Source organism: Prionailurus bengalensis, chromosome A1, assembly GCF_016509475.1.
Source record: "Prionailurus bengalensis isolate Pbe53 chromosome A1, Fcat_Pben_1.1_paternal_pri, whole genome shotgun sequence".
NCBI lineage: Eukaryota > Metazoa > Chordata > Mammalia > Carnivora > Felidae > Prionailurus > Prionailurus bengalensis.
The window spans coordinates 53,542,494-53,560,116 of record NC_057343.1 but is presented as its reverse complement, the minus strand read 5'-3'; the positions used below and the strand labels follow the sequence as shown (position 1 = coordinate 53,560,116).

Genomic DNA, 17,623 nt, shown 5'->3' with positions numbered 1-17,623 from the left:
TGAGTAAGTTTTTTTACTTTCAAAAAGCAGGAGTGTGATCACATTTTATGTACTGTTTACCTGATAGAAGTTATCATAGAATTATAAAAACTTTAAATCGTCAAACTAGGAAAATCCAGTCTTTATAGTAGTGTTCATTTCCTTAGTTTCTCCACATTATTACTGCAGAAAGTTTCAGTCTGATTATTTTTGCTGCCTGTATGTGTTGGGAAGCATGTAACAGATACCTTTGGGGCCCAAATACCATGTAATCCATAATTAGTTTAAACATTTACTTTTTCCCCTATCACTTTTGAATGTCCTTCAAGATTAAATATCAATGTAATTTGTATTTGACTTCACCTAAAATCAGACCTTGGCTGGAGTGTATGTTAACTTGTAAGGTTATTCAGTATTAAGTTTACATTATTAGGTATACTGAAAGTGTTAAATAATGTAGGGCCTTTTTTCCCCCCATTTTTGTCAGCTAAAATAATTCTTTCCATTAATCTGATGAAAATAAGAATAAATTTTAGAGAGTACAGCTGATGTTATTTGGAAAATTTTGCTTTCTTGACATTTAAATTTTTCTTTTTTTAGTGTTTATTCATTTTTGAGAGAGAGAGAGAGAGAGAGAGAGAGAGAGCGAGCGCGAGCGTGAGCGGAGGAGGGGCAGAGTAAGGGAGACACAGAATCCGAAGCAGGCTCCAGGCTCTGAGTTGTCAGCACAGAGCCCAATGTGGGGCTTGAACCCACGAACCTCAAGATCATGACTTGAGTCGAAGTTGGACACTTAATCAACTGAGCCACCCAGGCGCCCCTCTTAACATTTAAAAAATAATATAAAAGTAACATGAAAAAAATGAATGCTTCCTTGGTATGGGGCAATAGAGATTTATATAAAATTTAAAGAAAGTGTTTCTCCTTCAGCTGTGTGTCCTTCTCAGTTCCCCTTACCATATATCCCCATAATTACATTATTCATAATTTATCATGTATTATTTTAGATTTTTTTTGTATTTCTGTGTCTACTTATCATTCAATCAGTACATCAAAAACTGGGGCGCCTGGGTGGCGCAGTTGGTTAAGCGTCTGACTTCAGCCAGGTCACGATCTTGCAGTCCGTGAGTTCGAGCCCCGCGTCAGGCTCTGGGCTGATGGCTCAGAGCCTGGAGCCTGTTTCTGATTCTGTGTCTCCCTCTCTCTCTGCCCCTCCCCCGTTCATGCTTTGTCTCTCTCTGTCCCAAAAATAAATAAATGTTGAAAAAAAAATTAAAAAAAAAAACAAAAAAACCCAAAAAACATATATATATTAAAAAATATATGATCTCACACTTTGTGAGTCTGAGCCCGAGCTCAGAGCGTGGAGCCTGCTTCGGATTCTGTGTCTCCCTCTCTCTGTGCCATGCTTTGTCTCTCAAAAATGAATAAATGTTCGGAAAAAAATTTTTTAATAAATAAAAAATATATAGGCCCGTGGTATACGTATTACCCTGTAATTATCTAATCTTGAATGTCTCTGAATATCTTTTTACAGCAATACAATTGTATCTCCCACATTTAGATCCAGACACAAAAAGTTTTCAGAATGTTCTTTTCCTTGTGCAGTTTAACTGCCCTGGTAAAATTAAATTTAAGAAATTTTTCAAAGCTGAGGAGCAAAACACAGTATCTCACTGTTGTTTCAGTTTGCATTTCCTCAGTTACTAGTAAGGTTAATATCTCATCTCTTTACTAGGCCTTTTGCTGTGTATGCATACGACCTGTATTATTATTTGCAAAACATGTTTTTAAAAATCATTTAAAAATTAACTTTATTCTGATTAGGCCTATGGGTAAAATTGAAGTTTTAAATTCCAATAAATGTATGATTATTAACATGCTACCTAAAATCACCCTTGTAAAAGTAAATATTTATTGAATACTTACATATATTCTCTGTTCTATATAAATTATTATTTGATTCTTAACACTACAGAGTGAGGTATTGTTATCCCATTTTTGAAAAGGAAACAGAGTCACAGGTTAAATAACTTGCTCATGGTCTCCCATGAACATAGCAGTCAAGGTTTGAGTCATGCAGTTTGATTTAGAGTCTGTGCTCTTAGTCCTTATTTTGTATTGCTTCACTACCAATGACTTGTGTACCACACTTTAGAAAACACTACTATTACTGAGAGTACAAGAAATTTGAAGTGAAAAGCCTTGGATCTGTTACCTGTTATTTGTATGGATCTGCAGACTCACATACTCTGAATCTCATTTTCTTTATGTGTAAAGTGTAATTGCTATTGTTATGTAAATCCCTTCCCCCCCTTAAATTTTCTCACACTCTTGGAAATATTTTTTGACAGCTGCGAATATGGAAATTTTTACAAATGGATTTTTCTGTAATTTTTAGTTAGAGTCACCTCTTTCAAAGTAGTTTACTGGCTTCTCCTGACTCTGGATCTTGGCCTCATCACTCATTGATATAGGGATTATTTCTCAGTATTAATATTGGGGGTAAAAAATGAAACGTTTTGATTGCTTGTATATAACATTTGTGCAATGAGCGTTCTTTACAAAGTATTACATAGAGGAGGCTCTGGTTCTATTCTGAACAGTACTCAGTTTACCTTTCTTCTGGAGTGAAAGTAAACCATGGTAAATAATCTAGCTTTAAAGAAAGGGTAAACAAAGAATAGTACCGGGAAGGACCAGAATCTCATCTCTTGAGGAATTTTATTGGATGAAGCACTGGATTCATTTGTAATTCAGTGTTCTTCATATTTTAAATCTTAGGTTGCTTATAATGGGGATCCTGAAGGCGCCCTTATCCAATTTGCAACATATGAAGAAGCAAAGAAAGCAATATCAAGTACAGAAGCAGTGCTAAACAATCGCTTTATTAAGGTTTATTGGCACAGAGAAGGAAGTACCCAGCAGTTACAAACTACTTCTCCAAAGGTAGGAGAGAGATTTGTGTGAAATTCAGTACTTTCCTTAGAAAGCTCTTAGCATAGTGTTTAAGAACAGAGTTACTGCAGTCAGGTAGACTTGAGTTCAGCTTCTGGCTCTTCCACTGCTGGCTGCAGAGACTAAAGGAAGTTACTTAATGTCTCCAACCTGTTCTCTCATTTTATTATGAAGTGAATTCCTAGTTTAGACAAATATAGGATGCTAAGTTAGAGAAAGGTCCCTGGTAGGCAGTAGACACTCAGTATATGGCAGCTATACATTTTCCAGAAACTCAGACTGTGTGTTCATCTTGGAAATCCTTCCCTTCCTCTCTCCCTCCTTCCTTCCCTCTTTCTGTTTTTCAGTCATTGAGCCAATCAGTCTGTAAAGTTAGATCAATTGCTTGTAGGAGAGTTTTATAGCAATTTGTTTCTCAATTTAACTTTCTCCTTTTCATTTAAAAGATACAAAAGATACAGCAAAGGGTAGATTTTTAATTTTTTTCCCCTACTTTAGAAATAATTTATGCAAAGAAAAGCGTTTATGGGTATGTGTGAAGGAATTTGGAAGACAGGTTTTGATTGTAGCCTGTGCTTTTAAAACTGTATCTGTGTGGGCAATTTAATAACAAACTAGCAAAAGTTACTTTCCAAGTTCATGAACTAATCCTCTTGGTTAACGTTTTTTTCTTGTTCTGAGGTAATGCAGCCCTTAGTCCAGCAACCCATTTTGCCTGTTGTGAAGCAGTCAGTCAAAGAGCGGTTGGGTCCAGTACCTTCAAGTACTATTGAACCGGCAGAAGCCCAAAGTGCCAGTTCAGACCTTCCTCAGGTAAATGAAAAGTCTTAACATTGTGTCTGTCACATAGCAAGTTCTCAGTAAATTAGTTTCCCTTGTGATTTGAATTATAGTTAATTGTATATATTTCATACAGAAATATCATAGTCTGTACATATTTGAACTCCACCTGTAAATTTTCTTTTTACCATTACCATAACATTTTCATATTCTACTTTTTCCTATAGTATTCGAATTTTAAATTCCTCTCTCTCATTAATACTTATTTTTCTTTCACTTTGTGGAGGAGGTACTTTTCAAGCAAAACTGCCTGAAAAATGAAGTTCAGTGTAGTAAATCTTATTTTTCCTGTCATCTTTTACTTAACTAGAATTTTATTCCAGAGAAAATTGTACACCAAACTCAACCAAAAGCTTCTGGGAAGGGAAGGGATAAACCATCAAGTTTAAGCATGCTTTGATACTATCCTGTTTCCAGTTATATATGCAGCAGTCTCCGAACTTTGCATCACTTATTCCTGACTTTCAGATTTTCTTGTCCACATGTCATTCCCTTCCCCTCCCTTCCACACTTGAGTGGCAGTTTCTTGTTTCTACACCCTAAATGTCTGAAACTTAGCTTTCTTTTGTCTCTAGATGTTTAAGCATTTGCTGTTTAGAGGTAGGATGTTGATAGGATGCCACTTCCTTAAAATAGTGTTCCTAGATAATTCTGAAGCATGAGGTATTGAGATTCTATGAAAACATGCAGAATGGAAATTGATAAATTCTTAGTTACTAAAAAAAAAAAAAAAAAAAAGCCCAGTCCTGTGATCTCAAATCATCACCAGATCCAGTATATTTGGCTACAAACCAAACATACTTTAGGAAAGAATGGCATTTACTTTTAAGCTCGAGAAGCAGTCATATATTTTAATTACTCATACTCACATCTAATATTTACAATGTTCAAACTTCCTACTTGTCAACATAGGATTCTAAGAATTTATGATTCTGTATTGATGGAGGGGGCTTTTAGTAAGTACCTTACTGCATCATTTTTTATGATTGAGTAATACTGCATACTGTTTGTTTTTCCATACACGTTTTCTTTCTGTCACTTTGAAAATGGCCCAAGTTTTTGTCATTAACATCAAAATACTTAAAAGAGTCAGTATAAATTAGTAGAATCATAATGTTCAAAATCCCAACAGATGTATATGTTTGGGGAAACACTGAATATGTCCATTTTAATTTTTTTAGAATGTAACTAAATTATCTGTGAAGGACAGGTTGGGTTTTGTATCAAAGCCATCTGTTTCAGCAACTGAAAAGGTAAGAAGAATAGCATGATGTGTTTGTCTTGGCTTCATAAATGTTTTCAGGTGGCATCTTAAGTTTTTAATTTTTTTCATAGTTCCAAACTCTTGCTTCTTAATAGTATCTGTACCTCTTACTCCTACCCTTTTGCTTTTCATTTGCTGAAAAAGAAAACTATTTGCCCGCCTTTGTTTACTTTTTGCATTAGCATTTTAATATCTGCCTTTCAGTATGTGTCCATGTGCTTCCTTCTTTTTGTTTTTTCTTTTTATTTACTATAATTTCTTTAGAGATATTGTGCATTTTGATTTGAAAACTCTGGCAGCCTAATAGAAAAGGCCACAAAGTAGGAATTTACCTGAGTTTGAGTTTCTGGCTCTTCACATACTAACAGCATGAGATTGGGCAGTGCTCCTAACCTTTCTGATTCTTCTTCCTCATTGGTAAAATGATGATTGTAATATTTGTCTTGCTCATGGGGTTTGTGAGGATTAAATAAATGATTGATTTAAAAGTATTTAACTGGACAGGATGATGTAAATGCAAGTTTTTTATTTATTACTAACAGCTATTGTGCATAGCCTGACAGTTTGTCATTTCTTTTTTTAAATGAGGATATAAACACTGATTAAATTAAGACTATTTATGTACCTAACAGTTCAGTGTAGATGTGTTGTTATTGTTTTTTTTTTTTTTTCTATTTAGGTATGAGTGAATGCTTTTGTTCTTTAGTCTTACTTGAGGTATGTGGAATTATAGAATAGAATTAGGTAGTCTTTCTCATTTCTATGTCCTCACCTTAAAAGGAAGGTAAGGCTCAGATAGATACATTAGGAATTTTGAGGCAGGACTGGAATGTGGGTCTCCTATTTCACATCCGTGGCTCTTTCCATTATTAAGATTATGTAGGAAGTTGACTTCATGCGTCCATAGACCAGCATCCCATGAGATGGCTGACTTTCTTTCTCCACTGGTTCTTCAGTGTATTCTTTTCCTTATTTACCATGTTAAACTAAGGCAATTGTAGAAATTTGAATCTGAATCTAATTCTGTATATCCGATTTTCATCTTGGGCACCTCAGCAATACTTCAGGCGTGATGTGCCTGAAATGACCATTTCCCACATAAATGAATTTCTGGTACCCCAACCTGTGGAAGTTACATCAGCATTTTCTAAGTTGTACTGTCTCAAAAGCCCAAGAGTCATTCACTTGTGTTTGTCACCCACTTCTCTTTTTCTGCCACCCTCAGTTTCCAGCCTTTAGCTGTGGTGTCCTAGCTGCATGTTCCTCCTGTACTTTCTACTACCACCATCCTGCTCAGAGACTCACTTCAGTGTTAACTCTTGAAGAAACTTTCATTTCCCCGGCTAAATAACTGCTTGATTTATAGTTCATCAGACCTCAGTTATTCTGGTGCAGTTACCTCTGCTCTAGTCCTTCCTTTCTACCTTAATGCTCCCTTTTCTGCTCATTGTTTCTCAGTCTTGCCTGCCTTTTTTTCCTTTTTTTGGTGGTGATTTTCCTGGATTGCATTTTCCTCTTAAGTGGATTCAAATCATTCTTTTAAAGACTGAAAATCTCTTTATTCTATGAAATCTTCAATTTTTTTCCATATCATGCCTCCTTATTTCTGTGAATTTGTCCATGTATTAATCTATTGTACTGAATTTAGCTGTATCTAAATATTTACTTTGATTAGGTTTATTTTCCTTGATAATAAGTAACTAAGGAATAAAGAAAATAAAGTCTGTTATACTTTGTGTAGTACTGAGCAATTCTGGAGAGGCCTAAAAACCTTATGCTTAACATCTGTTTATGTTAAGATTTCAACTCTGAAGTTGATGTGTACTTATTATAGGTTTTACAGAATCTTTCTGGTATGTTTGCATCTGCTTTTGTTTTTTTAAATGTGTTTTGTATAGCTTTAGGATAAAAGGGATATAAACTTGGAATCAATAGTATACATTTACTAATATAGATACCAAAAACTAAATTTGTGAAAAATCACTAATGGTAGTGGGCTGTTTGTGAAAAAGAATTACTTAGGAAATACTGTAAAGACTCTTTTGAGGAAAGCCATAATGTACAAATGTGTAACTTTCAGTCATCTTCAGGGAACCTGTTTATAGAATAGCGTTTTGTTTTTGCTTATTCTTGGTTGTTCCTGTTCCCCAAGTCTATAGGGGTTTTCTCTGAAGAATCCTTAGAGGTTAGTATTTCAGAGAAGTCTTAGGAAGGTTAGAAGAATGTTTCCCGTCATCAAATATTGTTTAAATTCTTTTTTTATTCTTCTTAATTGAAGGCTGGGTAGTACTCAAAGCTAGTATTTATACGGTATTTCTGTCGTTATTAAACCAAAGAAGTACACATATACACAGATTTTCCCCTTTCTGTGAACAACACTGAGTAAACCCTTGAGTGATTCTTTATTCTAGAATTCCATTTTTGTGAGAGGGTGGAGAGAGGAAACTTAAAACCTAATTGATAACTGTTAAATCTTAAGGTATTGCAGTAGCTGTTAAATAGGTATTATTTGGAAAGAGTGATCAGTGAAATGATGTTTGAGTACCTGTCAAGAGATAGAGCAATTTATCAAGAATAAGGTGGCACTTGTGTGTATACCATCCTGGTTAGTCTAGAAAAAAGACTTCTTAGACTGTCCAGATTATCTCCCAAAGCTCTTCTAAAGACTAAGAAGCAAGTGATTAATCACTTGAATATTTAATGTTTGTATGTCAGACAAGTTTTAGGTGTATCAGACTTTTGTGATACAGGATGTTGTTGTTCCTTAGCAGTACTTTTTTTTGTTGTTGTTGCAATCTGAAAATATATCTTGGTCTCTGTGTTATGACATGTTAACATATGTACTATGGAACCTTTGAAAGGGAAATTGTGTGGTATTCTGAAGGAACATTGCATGTCTTTTGGAGACTTCAGCTGTTTAGTTAGCAGCTGACAGTCTATATGATCCTGCACAAGTCTTACCCTCTGTTTCATGAGCTATAAATGCAGTCATCTAAGTGACCCTTTGATTTTTTTAATTTGCATTTGTTGTATAATTTTGCTGTTGTAAATATAAAGGTTAAGGGAATGTATGATCATTTCCTACTTTTGATTTTTTTTTTTTTAATTTTTAACATTTATTCACCTTTGAGAGACAGAGAGTGAGCAGGGGAATGGCAGAGAGAGACACAGAATCAGAAGTAGGCTCCAGGCTCTGAGCTGTCAGCACAGAGCCTGACGAGGGGCTTGAACCCATGAACCGTGGGACCATGACCTGAGCTGAAGTCGGACACTTAACCGACTGAGCCACCCAGGTGCCCCTGATTTTTTTTTTTTTTTTAATGCATTAACCTCTCTCAGGATTATTACCTAGATTATTTAGTTAGAATTATTACGATTATTTTTCTTATGGAGAAATATGATTTCTATAAAATTATTTGCTATGCTAGATTTTTTGGAAATCAAGCTGTTGTAGCAGCAATTGATTACTGACTACACGTTTTTTTCTTTGACATTAAAATGTTTTTTGTAAGCTCTTTAATCCCTTTGTCTCTTAAGCTGCTTATATTCTTGGGGGAAAAAACTTGTTAATCCCTGAAAATATTTTATAAATCTAACTTTATTTTTTAAATATTTTTTTGATGTTTATTTTTGAGAGAGGGAGACAGAGTGTGTTCAGGGGAGGGGCAAAGAGAGAGGGAGACACAGAATCTGAAGCAGGCCACAGGCTCCGAGCTGTCAGTACAGACCTGACCCGGGGCTTGAACCCATGAATCATGAGATCATGACCTGAGCCGAAGTCGGACGCTCAACCAACTGAGCCATCCAGGCGCCCCTTATAAATGTAACTTTAAAGTAAAATGCTATTCTCGTTAGAATTCCCAATTAAGGTTGGTTTTTGCTATAGAAAAAAACACATCAGTTTGCTGCTTTATGAGAATATCATATTAATGTTTAGATTTGTTAAAATAATTTACTTATAATAAAAGTTGACCATACATTAATTGTATTAATAAGCTATATACACATAACTCCTCACATATTCTCTTTTTATTACATTTAAACAAGGCATTTCTGCTGTAGAAACCTGTTAGAGCTAGCTTAGATCGTCACAGTGAACCATAGTAACTGTTCCTTTTATATTTGATTCCAACTTGGACATTAGTTATTAAAAAAATAACACTGATGACTTTAATATATAAGTCTTCTATTTTTAGTAATTTTTACAAAACACTTTTTTTTTCCCTTCCACTCTTATCCATGAGAAAAATCTGTTTTTCTCTTTCTTTACAAGTACTAATGGTAGTTATGGCTGGTAATATTTTACATTGGAAATAAGATAAAGAGGTATTAATGGATTTCAACTTCTTTCTTATTAGGGAATTGTTTTTTGTCTTGAAGTAAGAGGTATGAGTGATGTACATTTTAATAACGAAGCATATACTTTTCAGCTCACCTTTTGAATTCAACAGACCTTTGACACCAACCCTGACAAGTATATTACAAGGAAGGAAAATTACAAGCCAATAGCTCATGAATGTAGACATAAAAATCCTAAGCTAAATATTACCAAATGTTTAGTGATATGAAAAAAGATAATACATCCTGGCCAGGTAGGATTTATTCCAGAAATGCAAGTTTGAATTAACATTTGAAAATTGGTTTAATTCACCTAAGGGGGAGAAGGGTGGGAAGAACCTCTTAAGATTATTTCAGTAGAAAAAGCATATGATAAAATTTATTAGTCATAATAAACAATGTGCAAAGTAGGAATAGAAGGAAACTTCCTTAATTTTATCTACTAACATACTGAATGGTGAATTATTGGATACTTTTCCTCTTGAGATCAGGAATGAGAAAGGATATCCATTCTCCACTTTATTCAGTAGGGTGGGGCCTAACCAGTTCAGTAAGGCAAGAAAATGAAATAAACAGTATAAAGGTGGCAAAAGAAGAAACAAAATTATATTTACTCACAGATGACATGATAGTATATGTGCAAAATCCAAAAGAATTTACAAATCTTTGGAATTCACAGGTGAATGCAGTAAGGTCAATATATAAAAATATAGCACATGAAGAAACTCATTTGGAAAATAGAGACAGTGTGGTTGTTTGAAAGGCCACAGCCTATGCTTTGACTTTGTTCTTCGGAATTGCAGCATCTTCTTTTCTGTTGGATTTGTTACTTCATTCCACTGGTTTCATTTTTAACAGATTTTCTTCTCTTTTATCACAACTCTGTTCTTTTGAAAATACAGATGTCCCTTGCTATTCATACTCTTACTTTCTAAACTCTGGAATCAAATAGATTCAAATACTGAGCAGTATTTGGATTCATATAGTTCATTGTTTCTAAGACATTTTGCTTTCACTTTTTAACACTTGAATATCTTACGGTATTGGTGCTCATGGTTATAATTGGCACCCTTTTCGTCTTTAATAGCGGTTTATTATCATAATGTGTTTCATAGTGATGTCTTGAGCTCAATGAAATATGTTAGCTGATGTTCTGTTTGTACAGAGGGAAGTTTCTAGATAAAACAAGGAAGTGGGATACTTTTAAAGGAGGCTTGTCATATACTTTTATTTACTTTGAATCACCACTTCTTACTTAGCCTGATATTAGTTAATAAGTATACTTTGAAAAAGGAGTGTACTGAAATTAAGGAATGCTGAATTAAACAGATTGCATTACATGGGTTTCTTTACTTCAGGCTCTCTCACAACTTTTATGGTAATAGACATTTTGAAACTAGAAGATAGGGTTATGATATTCGTTACTTCCAACTTATTTGAGTATAGAAATCTTTTCTATACTCAACTTTTCAACTTGTCTTGGAACCCTCGTGAAGAAAAGTTTAGGAGACACTCAAACTCTGTCTTTAGCATATAATGTTGTGTTTCTCTCTTTATGAAGTTACTATCTAATCCTTGTACAATCCTGCAGTTTAACATTGTGTAGTATGGTAAGGTAGCATGGAAGAAATTTGCCTCTAGTGTTACAGAGAACAGTGACTGAAGTCAGACTGCAAAGTAACTCTAGATTTACTCCATATTTTACTGAATGCAACAATTTCATTATTTGTTAGTGATGTCAGGGTATTACTTTTCATTATATAAGAAAATTACCAGATTTGATATATGTCAAGTATTATAAAGAACTTTTATTTTTAAACATCATCTGCCTTGCATGCAACCAGTATAATAGTATTCTAAGCTTTTTTTTTTTTTAAGTTTATTTATTTTGAAGGGGGGGGTGGAGAGAACAAGGTATGGGGGCAGAGAGAGAAAGGGGGAGAGAGAGAACCCCAAGCAGGCTCCACACTGCCTGCAGAGTCCGATGCAGGGCTCAAACTCATAACTGTGAGATCATGACCTGAGCCAAAATCAGGAGTTGGTCACTGAGCCACCCAGGCACCCCAACAGTATTCTAGATTTCTGTTTCACATGGAGGCTAAAACATTCTTGAATACTTAGAACAGTGATGAATTGCCTATTCTTTGTGATGTTCCCTAATCTAACTGTATGATAGATGATTAGAAAATAGTGTCTGCTTGTTACTTCTCTAATAGACCTGGATGTTTACATTTTACTAGCTAAAACGGTGGGCTCTTTTTCTCATTGATAATCTTGTTTGTGTAGTTCCTTTAACCTCTTTTAGGTCATGAACTCCCTTAACTCTTTGGAAACTTCTTTTCCTCTGGAAAGTTACACTGTTCACACATATGGTTCCATGTTTAGTTTTTATAACATTCATGGATTTCCCTTAAGGGATCTCTAAACTCCTAAGAACCAGTAACTAACCACTCCATTGAACCTACAACTTTTTGCTTTTGAAGGATAAAAAAGGTAGCCTGTACAGTTTATTTTCTTGAGTTGACCCTTGTGTAGAAAAGATTGTCCATCCTGATCTATCATCATTTCAGTTTAATTTGGTGCAAAAGTGTTCATTGAGTATTGACTACGTGCCCTGGCACTGTTTTAGGCACTGAAGATAGAGTGATAAACCAAGCCAAACGTCCCTACCCTCATGGAATGAATTTTTGAATTTGTAAGGACATTAGATGCCATCAACTTAAACATTCTCATTTTAGAGATGAGCAAGCTGAGGCCCCAAAAAAGTGCCTAAAGTTAACCAGGGTCTCATAATTATTGGTAATAAGGTTTAGGTACTAGAAAAAGCACAAAGAGGAGAAAAACATGGTTTTGTAGACAGGGAGAGAGACACATAAATTAATATATCATCAGATGATTTTTATTAAATATTTGAGTAACTGTAGGAATAAAATTTCACGGAAGGATCTGGGTAGAAGAAATAAATGATTAGGGCTTTGTGACTATATCACGTCAGTGTTTTTTTCTTGATTTGAAGTTTTTGTATGTTCTTTTTTTTCTATAGGTATATTCTGTTAATTTTTTTTATAATTTAAGCCTCATTCATACCCTTCCTTTCAAATCACTAAATGTGCTTTAGTTATTATATGTATATAATACATTTATTTCAATGTACTGAATTTTGACAAAAGTGTTTTAAAATTGAGTTTTATAGAAAACAAGATAGGTAATCATGAATGCTTGATTGTTGTTATATGAATGCTTGGTACATTTTTTAAGAAACTGAATTTGTATTGGTAGGTGTTGTCTACATCTACTGGCCTAACTAAAACAGTATATAATCCAGCTGCTTTGAAGGCTGCACAGAAAACCTTACTTGTTTCCACCTCTGCAGTTGATAATAATGAAGCACAGAAAAAAAAACAGGTAAATACAGTTAGCAGTGTACAAAATTTGCATGTAGGAAAGCTTTTCTGTGTGTGTGTGTGTGTGTGTGTGTATTTTTTTTAAGGGTTATCACAAAATAGAGCTAAAAGAAAAGTGTATGTTGGCTGCCACTGAACTTTTATTTTTCATTGTATAGCAGTAAATATTAATTTGGGAAGGGGGACAAAAGGTTCTCTTGATTGGTCTTAGGAACTTACATACATAGTTAACTTTTGCATACCAAAACTTTGCATTTAATTGTTATTGCCAAGCTTCTGCATCCACAACCATTTGTCTTCTCTGGAATATCTGTTTATCAGAACAATAAACAGTAAGTATACTAGTGATATTTTGATATCTTTCTCTAGGAGGCACTGAAACTTCAGCAGGATGTAAGGAAAAGGAAACAAGAAATTTTAGAAAAGCACATTGAAACACAGAAGGTAAAATATTTAAGCTAGATTTGGCAAAATATAGATGTTATAATTTTGAGTAAATTTAATCTCACACTATATAGTTACTTTTAAGAAACTTTAAATTGATAAGGGTAACACTGAAATTTATATAAATGATAATGTGTATGTCAGTTGATTAATGTGTATTGGGGATGAAGAGCATACATTAAATGGTGAACTGGGGATTATATTGGTTTAAAGGAACTGTGGTGGCCGGCGAAGTAGAAATAAGGAATGTTTATCCAGATACGCTGCTGCACAGTAGTTTGTCAACAGATAGTGAATTGGAAACTTTTTCTCAGTGTTGAGATATGTACCTTTCTTTAATTTTCTTGGGATCCTCTACTTTTGTGTTGTCCAGTGGGGTAGGGAATAGCTACAACCAACTTTTGAGAACTTGAAATGTTCCAAGTTCAAACTGATATGTGCTGTAAGTATATAAAATATAGGGGCACCTGGGTGGCCCAGTCGGTTGAGTGTCCGACTTCGGCTCAGGTCATGATCTCACGGTTCGTGGGTTCGAGCCCCGCGTCGGGCTCTGTGCTGACAGCTCAGAGCCTGGAGCCTGTTTCAGATTCTGTGTCTCCCTCTCTCTCTGCCCCTCCCCTATTCATGCTCTGTCTCTCTCTGTCTCAAAAATAAACATTAAAAAAATTTTTTAAAAAAAAATACATACCAGATTTCAAAGACATAATACGAAGAAAAGTAAAATGTCTCAATAATTTTTGTTGAAGCTTATAACATTTTAGATATACTGAGTTTAATACAGTATTAATTGACTTTACTGGTTGGGTGTTTTTTGTTTTTTTTTTAATCTTTTTAATGTGGCTGCTAGAAAATGTAAAATTACTTATGTGGCTTACAGTATTTCTTTTGTACATTGTTGCTCTAGGTTATGACATTTAATTAGTGCCAGTTCCTGATTATGTCTCGTAATAAAGGTTATGGCATCTCAAAATATTAAAAACACAGAAACTTTTTACATGTTGGCTTAAAATGTATCTTTTCTAATTTAAATTTGCGTATACAGTACTTGATAAAGAAATCACAGTACTTGACACCAAAACCTGAAGCTACCTTGACTCATAAAACCTATAATATGTGGTATCTTTCACCCCATATTACCTTGTTTATCTTTTGTTTCCTGTCCACGTTGGCGATACCATTCATACGTTAGCCAGTTCCTATTCCCTGTGACAAAGAAAGTAATTAATTGTTTTAAGATCTCATTATGTGAAGGGAACCATAAAACTTCTGTGTGTCTCTCTGGGTTGTAGACTACATTTGGAGTGGGAATACTTAGAGACCATAATACCCACAAATACATTAGAAAGTAAAAGTATTACTTTTTGAAGTATTGCTTCAAATCGACAGCTTTTCAGTTGAATTTCTTAAGGTTGTATTCTTTGAACTTACATTCTGAGAGACCAGTGGCAATGTAATTCTTCACAAAATGTGCCAAGATTAAGGCTTGAGTTGAGATAGCATCACCAAATCTGTTCTGCTGTCTTAGTGGTTGTAAGCCTTGCCATGAATATGTAAACTAAAACTAGTAGTTACTTATTTTTATATTTATTTTGCTATGTTTACTTTGTGTATCTTAGTTTTTCTTTTTTTAAAAATTTGGCAGATGTTAATTTCAAAACTAGAGAAAAACAAAGCAATGAAGTCTGAAGATAAAGCAGAAATAATGAAAACTTTAGAAGTTTTGACAAAAAATATTACCAAGTTGAAAGATGAGGTCAAAGCTGCTTCTCCTGGACGTTGTCTTCCAAAGAGTATAAAAACCAAGACTCAGGTATTTTAATTTATGTTGTTATTCATATTACTACTTACTGAAAACATTACAGTGCTGCATTGTTTAACATTGTTTTCCTTTTAGGTAATAACCTTTGCTTAAAATCTGACTATTACATGCTAACATTTTTCCCTCCATTAATTAATAGTAAATATATACAAACAAAACTCTATTCATCTTTTAAACTTTTTAGATTTCAGTTGGAAAAGTCCGTAATTAGAATATTTATGAATAATAATAATAATAATAATAATAAAAAAGATATCTTGAGGACAAAGTGATACAGGTACTTGAATGCTTGATGAATACTTGACTGAGGAGTTTGAACTTTGTAAGTTCCTAGTCTAAAAGGTTAATAAACAAAAGTAACATTTTGACAGCATTATATAGAATTGATTAAAAGGAGGGAAATTTAGATAGATCAATCCATTAGATATAAATAAGGAAGGAAGATAATTTCACCTGATAAGCGATTTTTTAAAAACTTCAGAGTTATATAGTATTTATACTTGGTGTTGTGTGTATGTACATACATGTGTAGAATCATGAGTTCATATTGATATTTCTGATTCTAATCCAACACCCCAGGGTTCTTTTCCTCCTTATTCCATATTTTATCTTCGTGTTCCGTTCCCATAATGACAACTTGCTTCCCACTAACACCAGTACGGTACTCATTTGCACAGTCATTTAATACATTCCAAATAGTTCCAGAATTGCTACAAGAAGCCCACTTCCAACGACTAAGTAAAAGATTCAAAATTTATTTGTATTCTTTAAAAGTTCACTGTATATTCGACTAAGGATATAGAGTCAGAACTGTGGCCTAGGATTACTTTTTTTTTTTTTCTTTCTGTGGTTATGTTATCAACTTGGTAAAGTTAGGTGTATTTCTATTGATAGTCTGTTTTGAACCCCTTCCCTTCATTCTTGCTGATTTAATATTATTTTGAATAAATAAAACATAAACATGATTGAAAAGTTAAACTATATAAAAAGGTATATATAGAAGACCGTTTCCCTTTGATTCCTGCCACTCTGTTCCCATTCTTCCCTCCCTCTTGGCGTGTATGTATTCTTTCCTACATAAAAGCATACTGTATAGCGCTCATTAACACTTTGGGTTTTTTTGTTTTTCTTTTCCCAGTCATTTCCTGAAAATTAGTTCATATGAGTCCATAGAAACCTCACTTTGGCTTCTGTACGGAAAATGAATTATAGGGAAATCAGCGGAAGTAGGAACAAATTAGGAAGCTGTTGTAGGAGTGTAGACCAGACATGATTGATGGCTTGGACTAGGGCTGTAGGACTGGATGGAGATAAAGAAGGAATGTATGGATTAAATGGGAATGTATAAAAGTTCTTTGTAAAAAAAAAAAAAAAATATATATATATATATATAAATACAGAAACTATTATATATATAAGTAATATATATATTAAAAACATTTTTTATTAAAAAACATTTTATAAATGTAGGATATGAATTATTGTCATTTAAATTATTAATTACCATTTTCTAGATGCAGAAAGAATTGCTTGATACGGAACTGGATTTATATAAGAAGATGCAAGCTGGAGAAGAAGTCACTGAACTTAGGAGAAAGTATACAGAATTACAGCTGGAAGTACGTTTCACCACAACTACCCAGTATGCTAAAGATGAACAGATGTAGTAGGCATGGTGGTCAATTTGAAAATGTATCCCCTCATCCTAATCAGTAATTGTTGGTAGTCTCTGACAAATAGGAAAGAGAGAAGAAGTTAGCAAATGTTTCAGACCTGGTAGATAAAATCGTTCATTTAATGAGGGGTGGCAGCAGTTCTACCTCTACACCCAAGTCCCTCTACTTCTAGTAAGTTTGGTTCCTTTTCTAGCTCTCCTCCCTGAGACCAAAATCTATTAAAGCCTTTTCAGGTATTCTTACAAGAGATCTTCTGTACATATATAGGCATATTATATTAAATTGCTATAAGGCCCAGACTTTTACTGGAGAACTGTATTGAAAACATGCTTACTTAAGTTTTGCCTATAGATGGTGCTGTGGATGTTTATAAAGGAAAATAAACTACTTTCTTCTCTAGTTTAGCTATATGATTATTTTTTGTAAGAAAAATCTAGTGACATTATGAAATTATTACAAATTAGCATTTTGTAACATTTAGCAAAAAGATGTTTAAAATTAAATGTAAAAATGTTTACATTTTGAAGTACAGAGATATTAATGGCATCAATGTAATTGGTACTTGCCTATATTTATCATCGTTTGATGCCACAGTTAGCATTTTTTTACGGTTCAGGTTATTTTGCTTCATCTGAGAATTATGGGTTTTTTTCCCAAATTTGTTAGCACCCTGGTGATTTTTTTTTCTGACCTAGGACAAATCTGAATTTAGCACTGGCGTCCAGGTATTAACGTTAACAGACTTCACATTTAGCAGCCACTTTGCTTGTATGAAGGCTCCGTCTTGTTTGTCATAGGAAATCATAGGATGGCCTCTAACCCTGTGTACATCTTACGTTCTCTGGAAAGTTGGTAGGCTGCCTGTACATCTTAGACAAGATAACAGGTTTTGAAAAAGATG

The 17,623-nt window shown here is 34.0% G+C and overlaps 1 protein-coding gene across 19 annotated transcripts in view; it reads left to right on the top strand.

Annotated features, from left to right (window-relative positions):
• RBM26 (RNA binding motif protein 26) overlaps window positions 1-17,623 on the top strand; it is an 84,647-nt gene that overhangs the window by 45,656 nt on the left and 21,368 nt on the right. For 11 of the 19 annotated variants that reach the window (XM_043581377.1, XM_043581349.1, XM_043581329.1 and 8 more), the window contains exons 12-18: window positions 2,764-2,928; window positions 3,619-3,750; window positions 4,959-5,030; window positions 12,659-12,784; window positions 13,153-13,227; window positions 14,870-15,037; window positions 16,561-16,665. In XM_043581377.1, the coding sequence (XP_043437312.1) occupies window positions 2,764-2,928; window positions 3,619-3,750; window positions 4,959-5,030; window positions 12,659-12,784; window positions 13,153-13,227; window positions 14,870-15,037; window positions 16,561-16,665 (843 nt within the window). The remainder of the gene's footprint in view (window positions 1-2,763; window positions 2,929-3,618; window positions 3,751-4,958; window positions 5,031-12,658; window positions 12,785-13,152; window positions 13,228-14,869; window positions 15,038-16,560; window positions 16,666-17,623) is intronic. The other 8 variants (XM_043581301.1, XM_043581291.1, XM_043581255.1 and 5 more) reach the window with 3 other exon arrangements.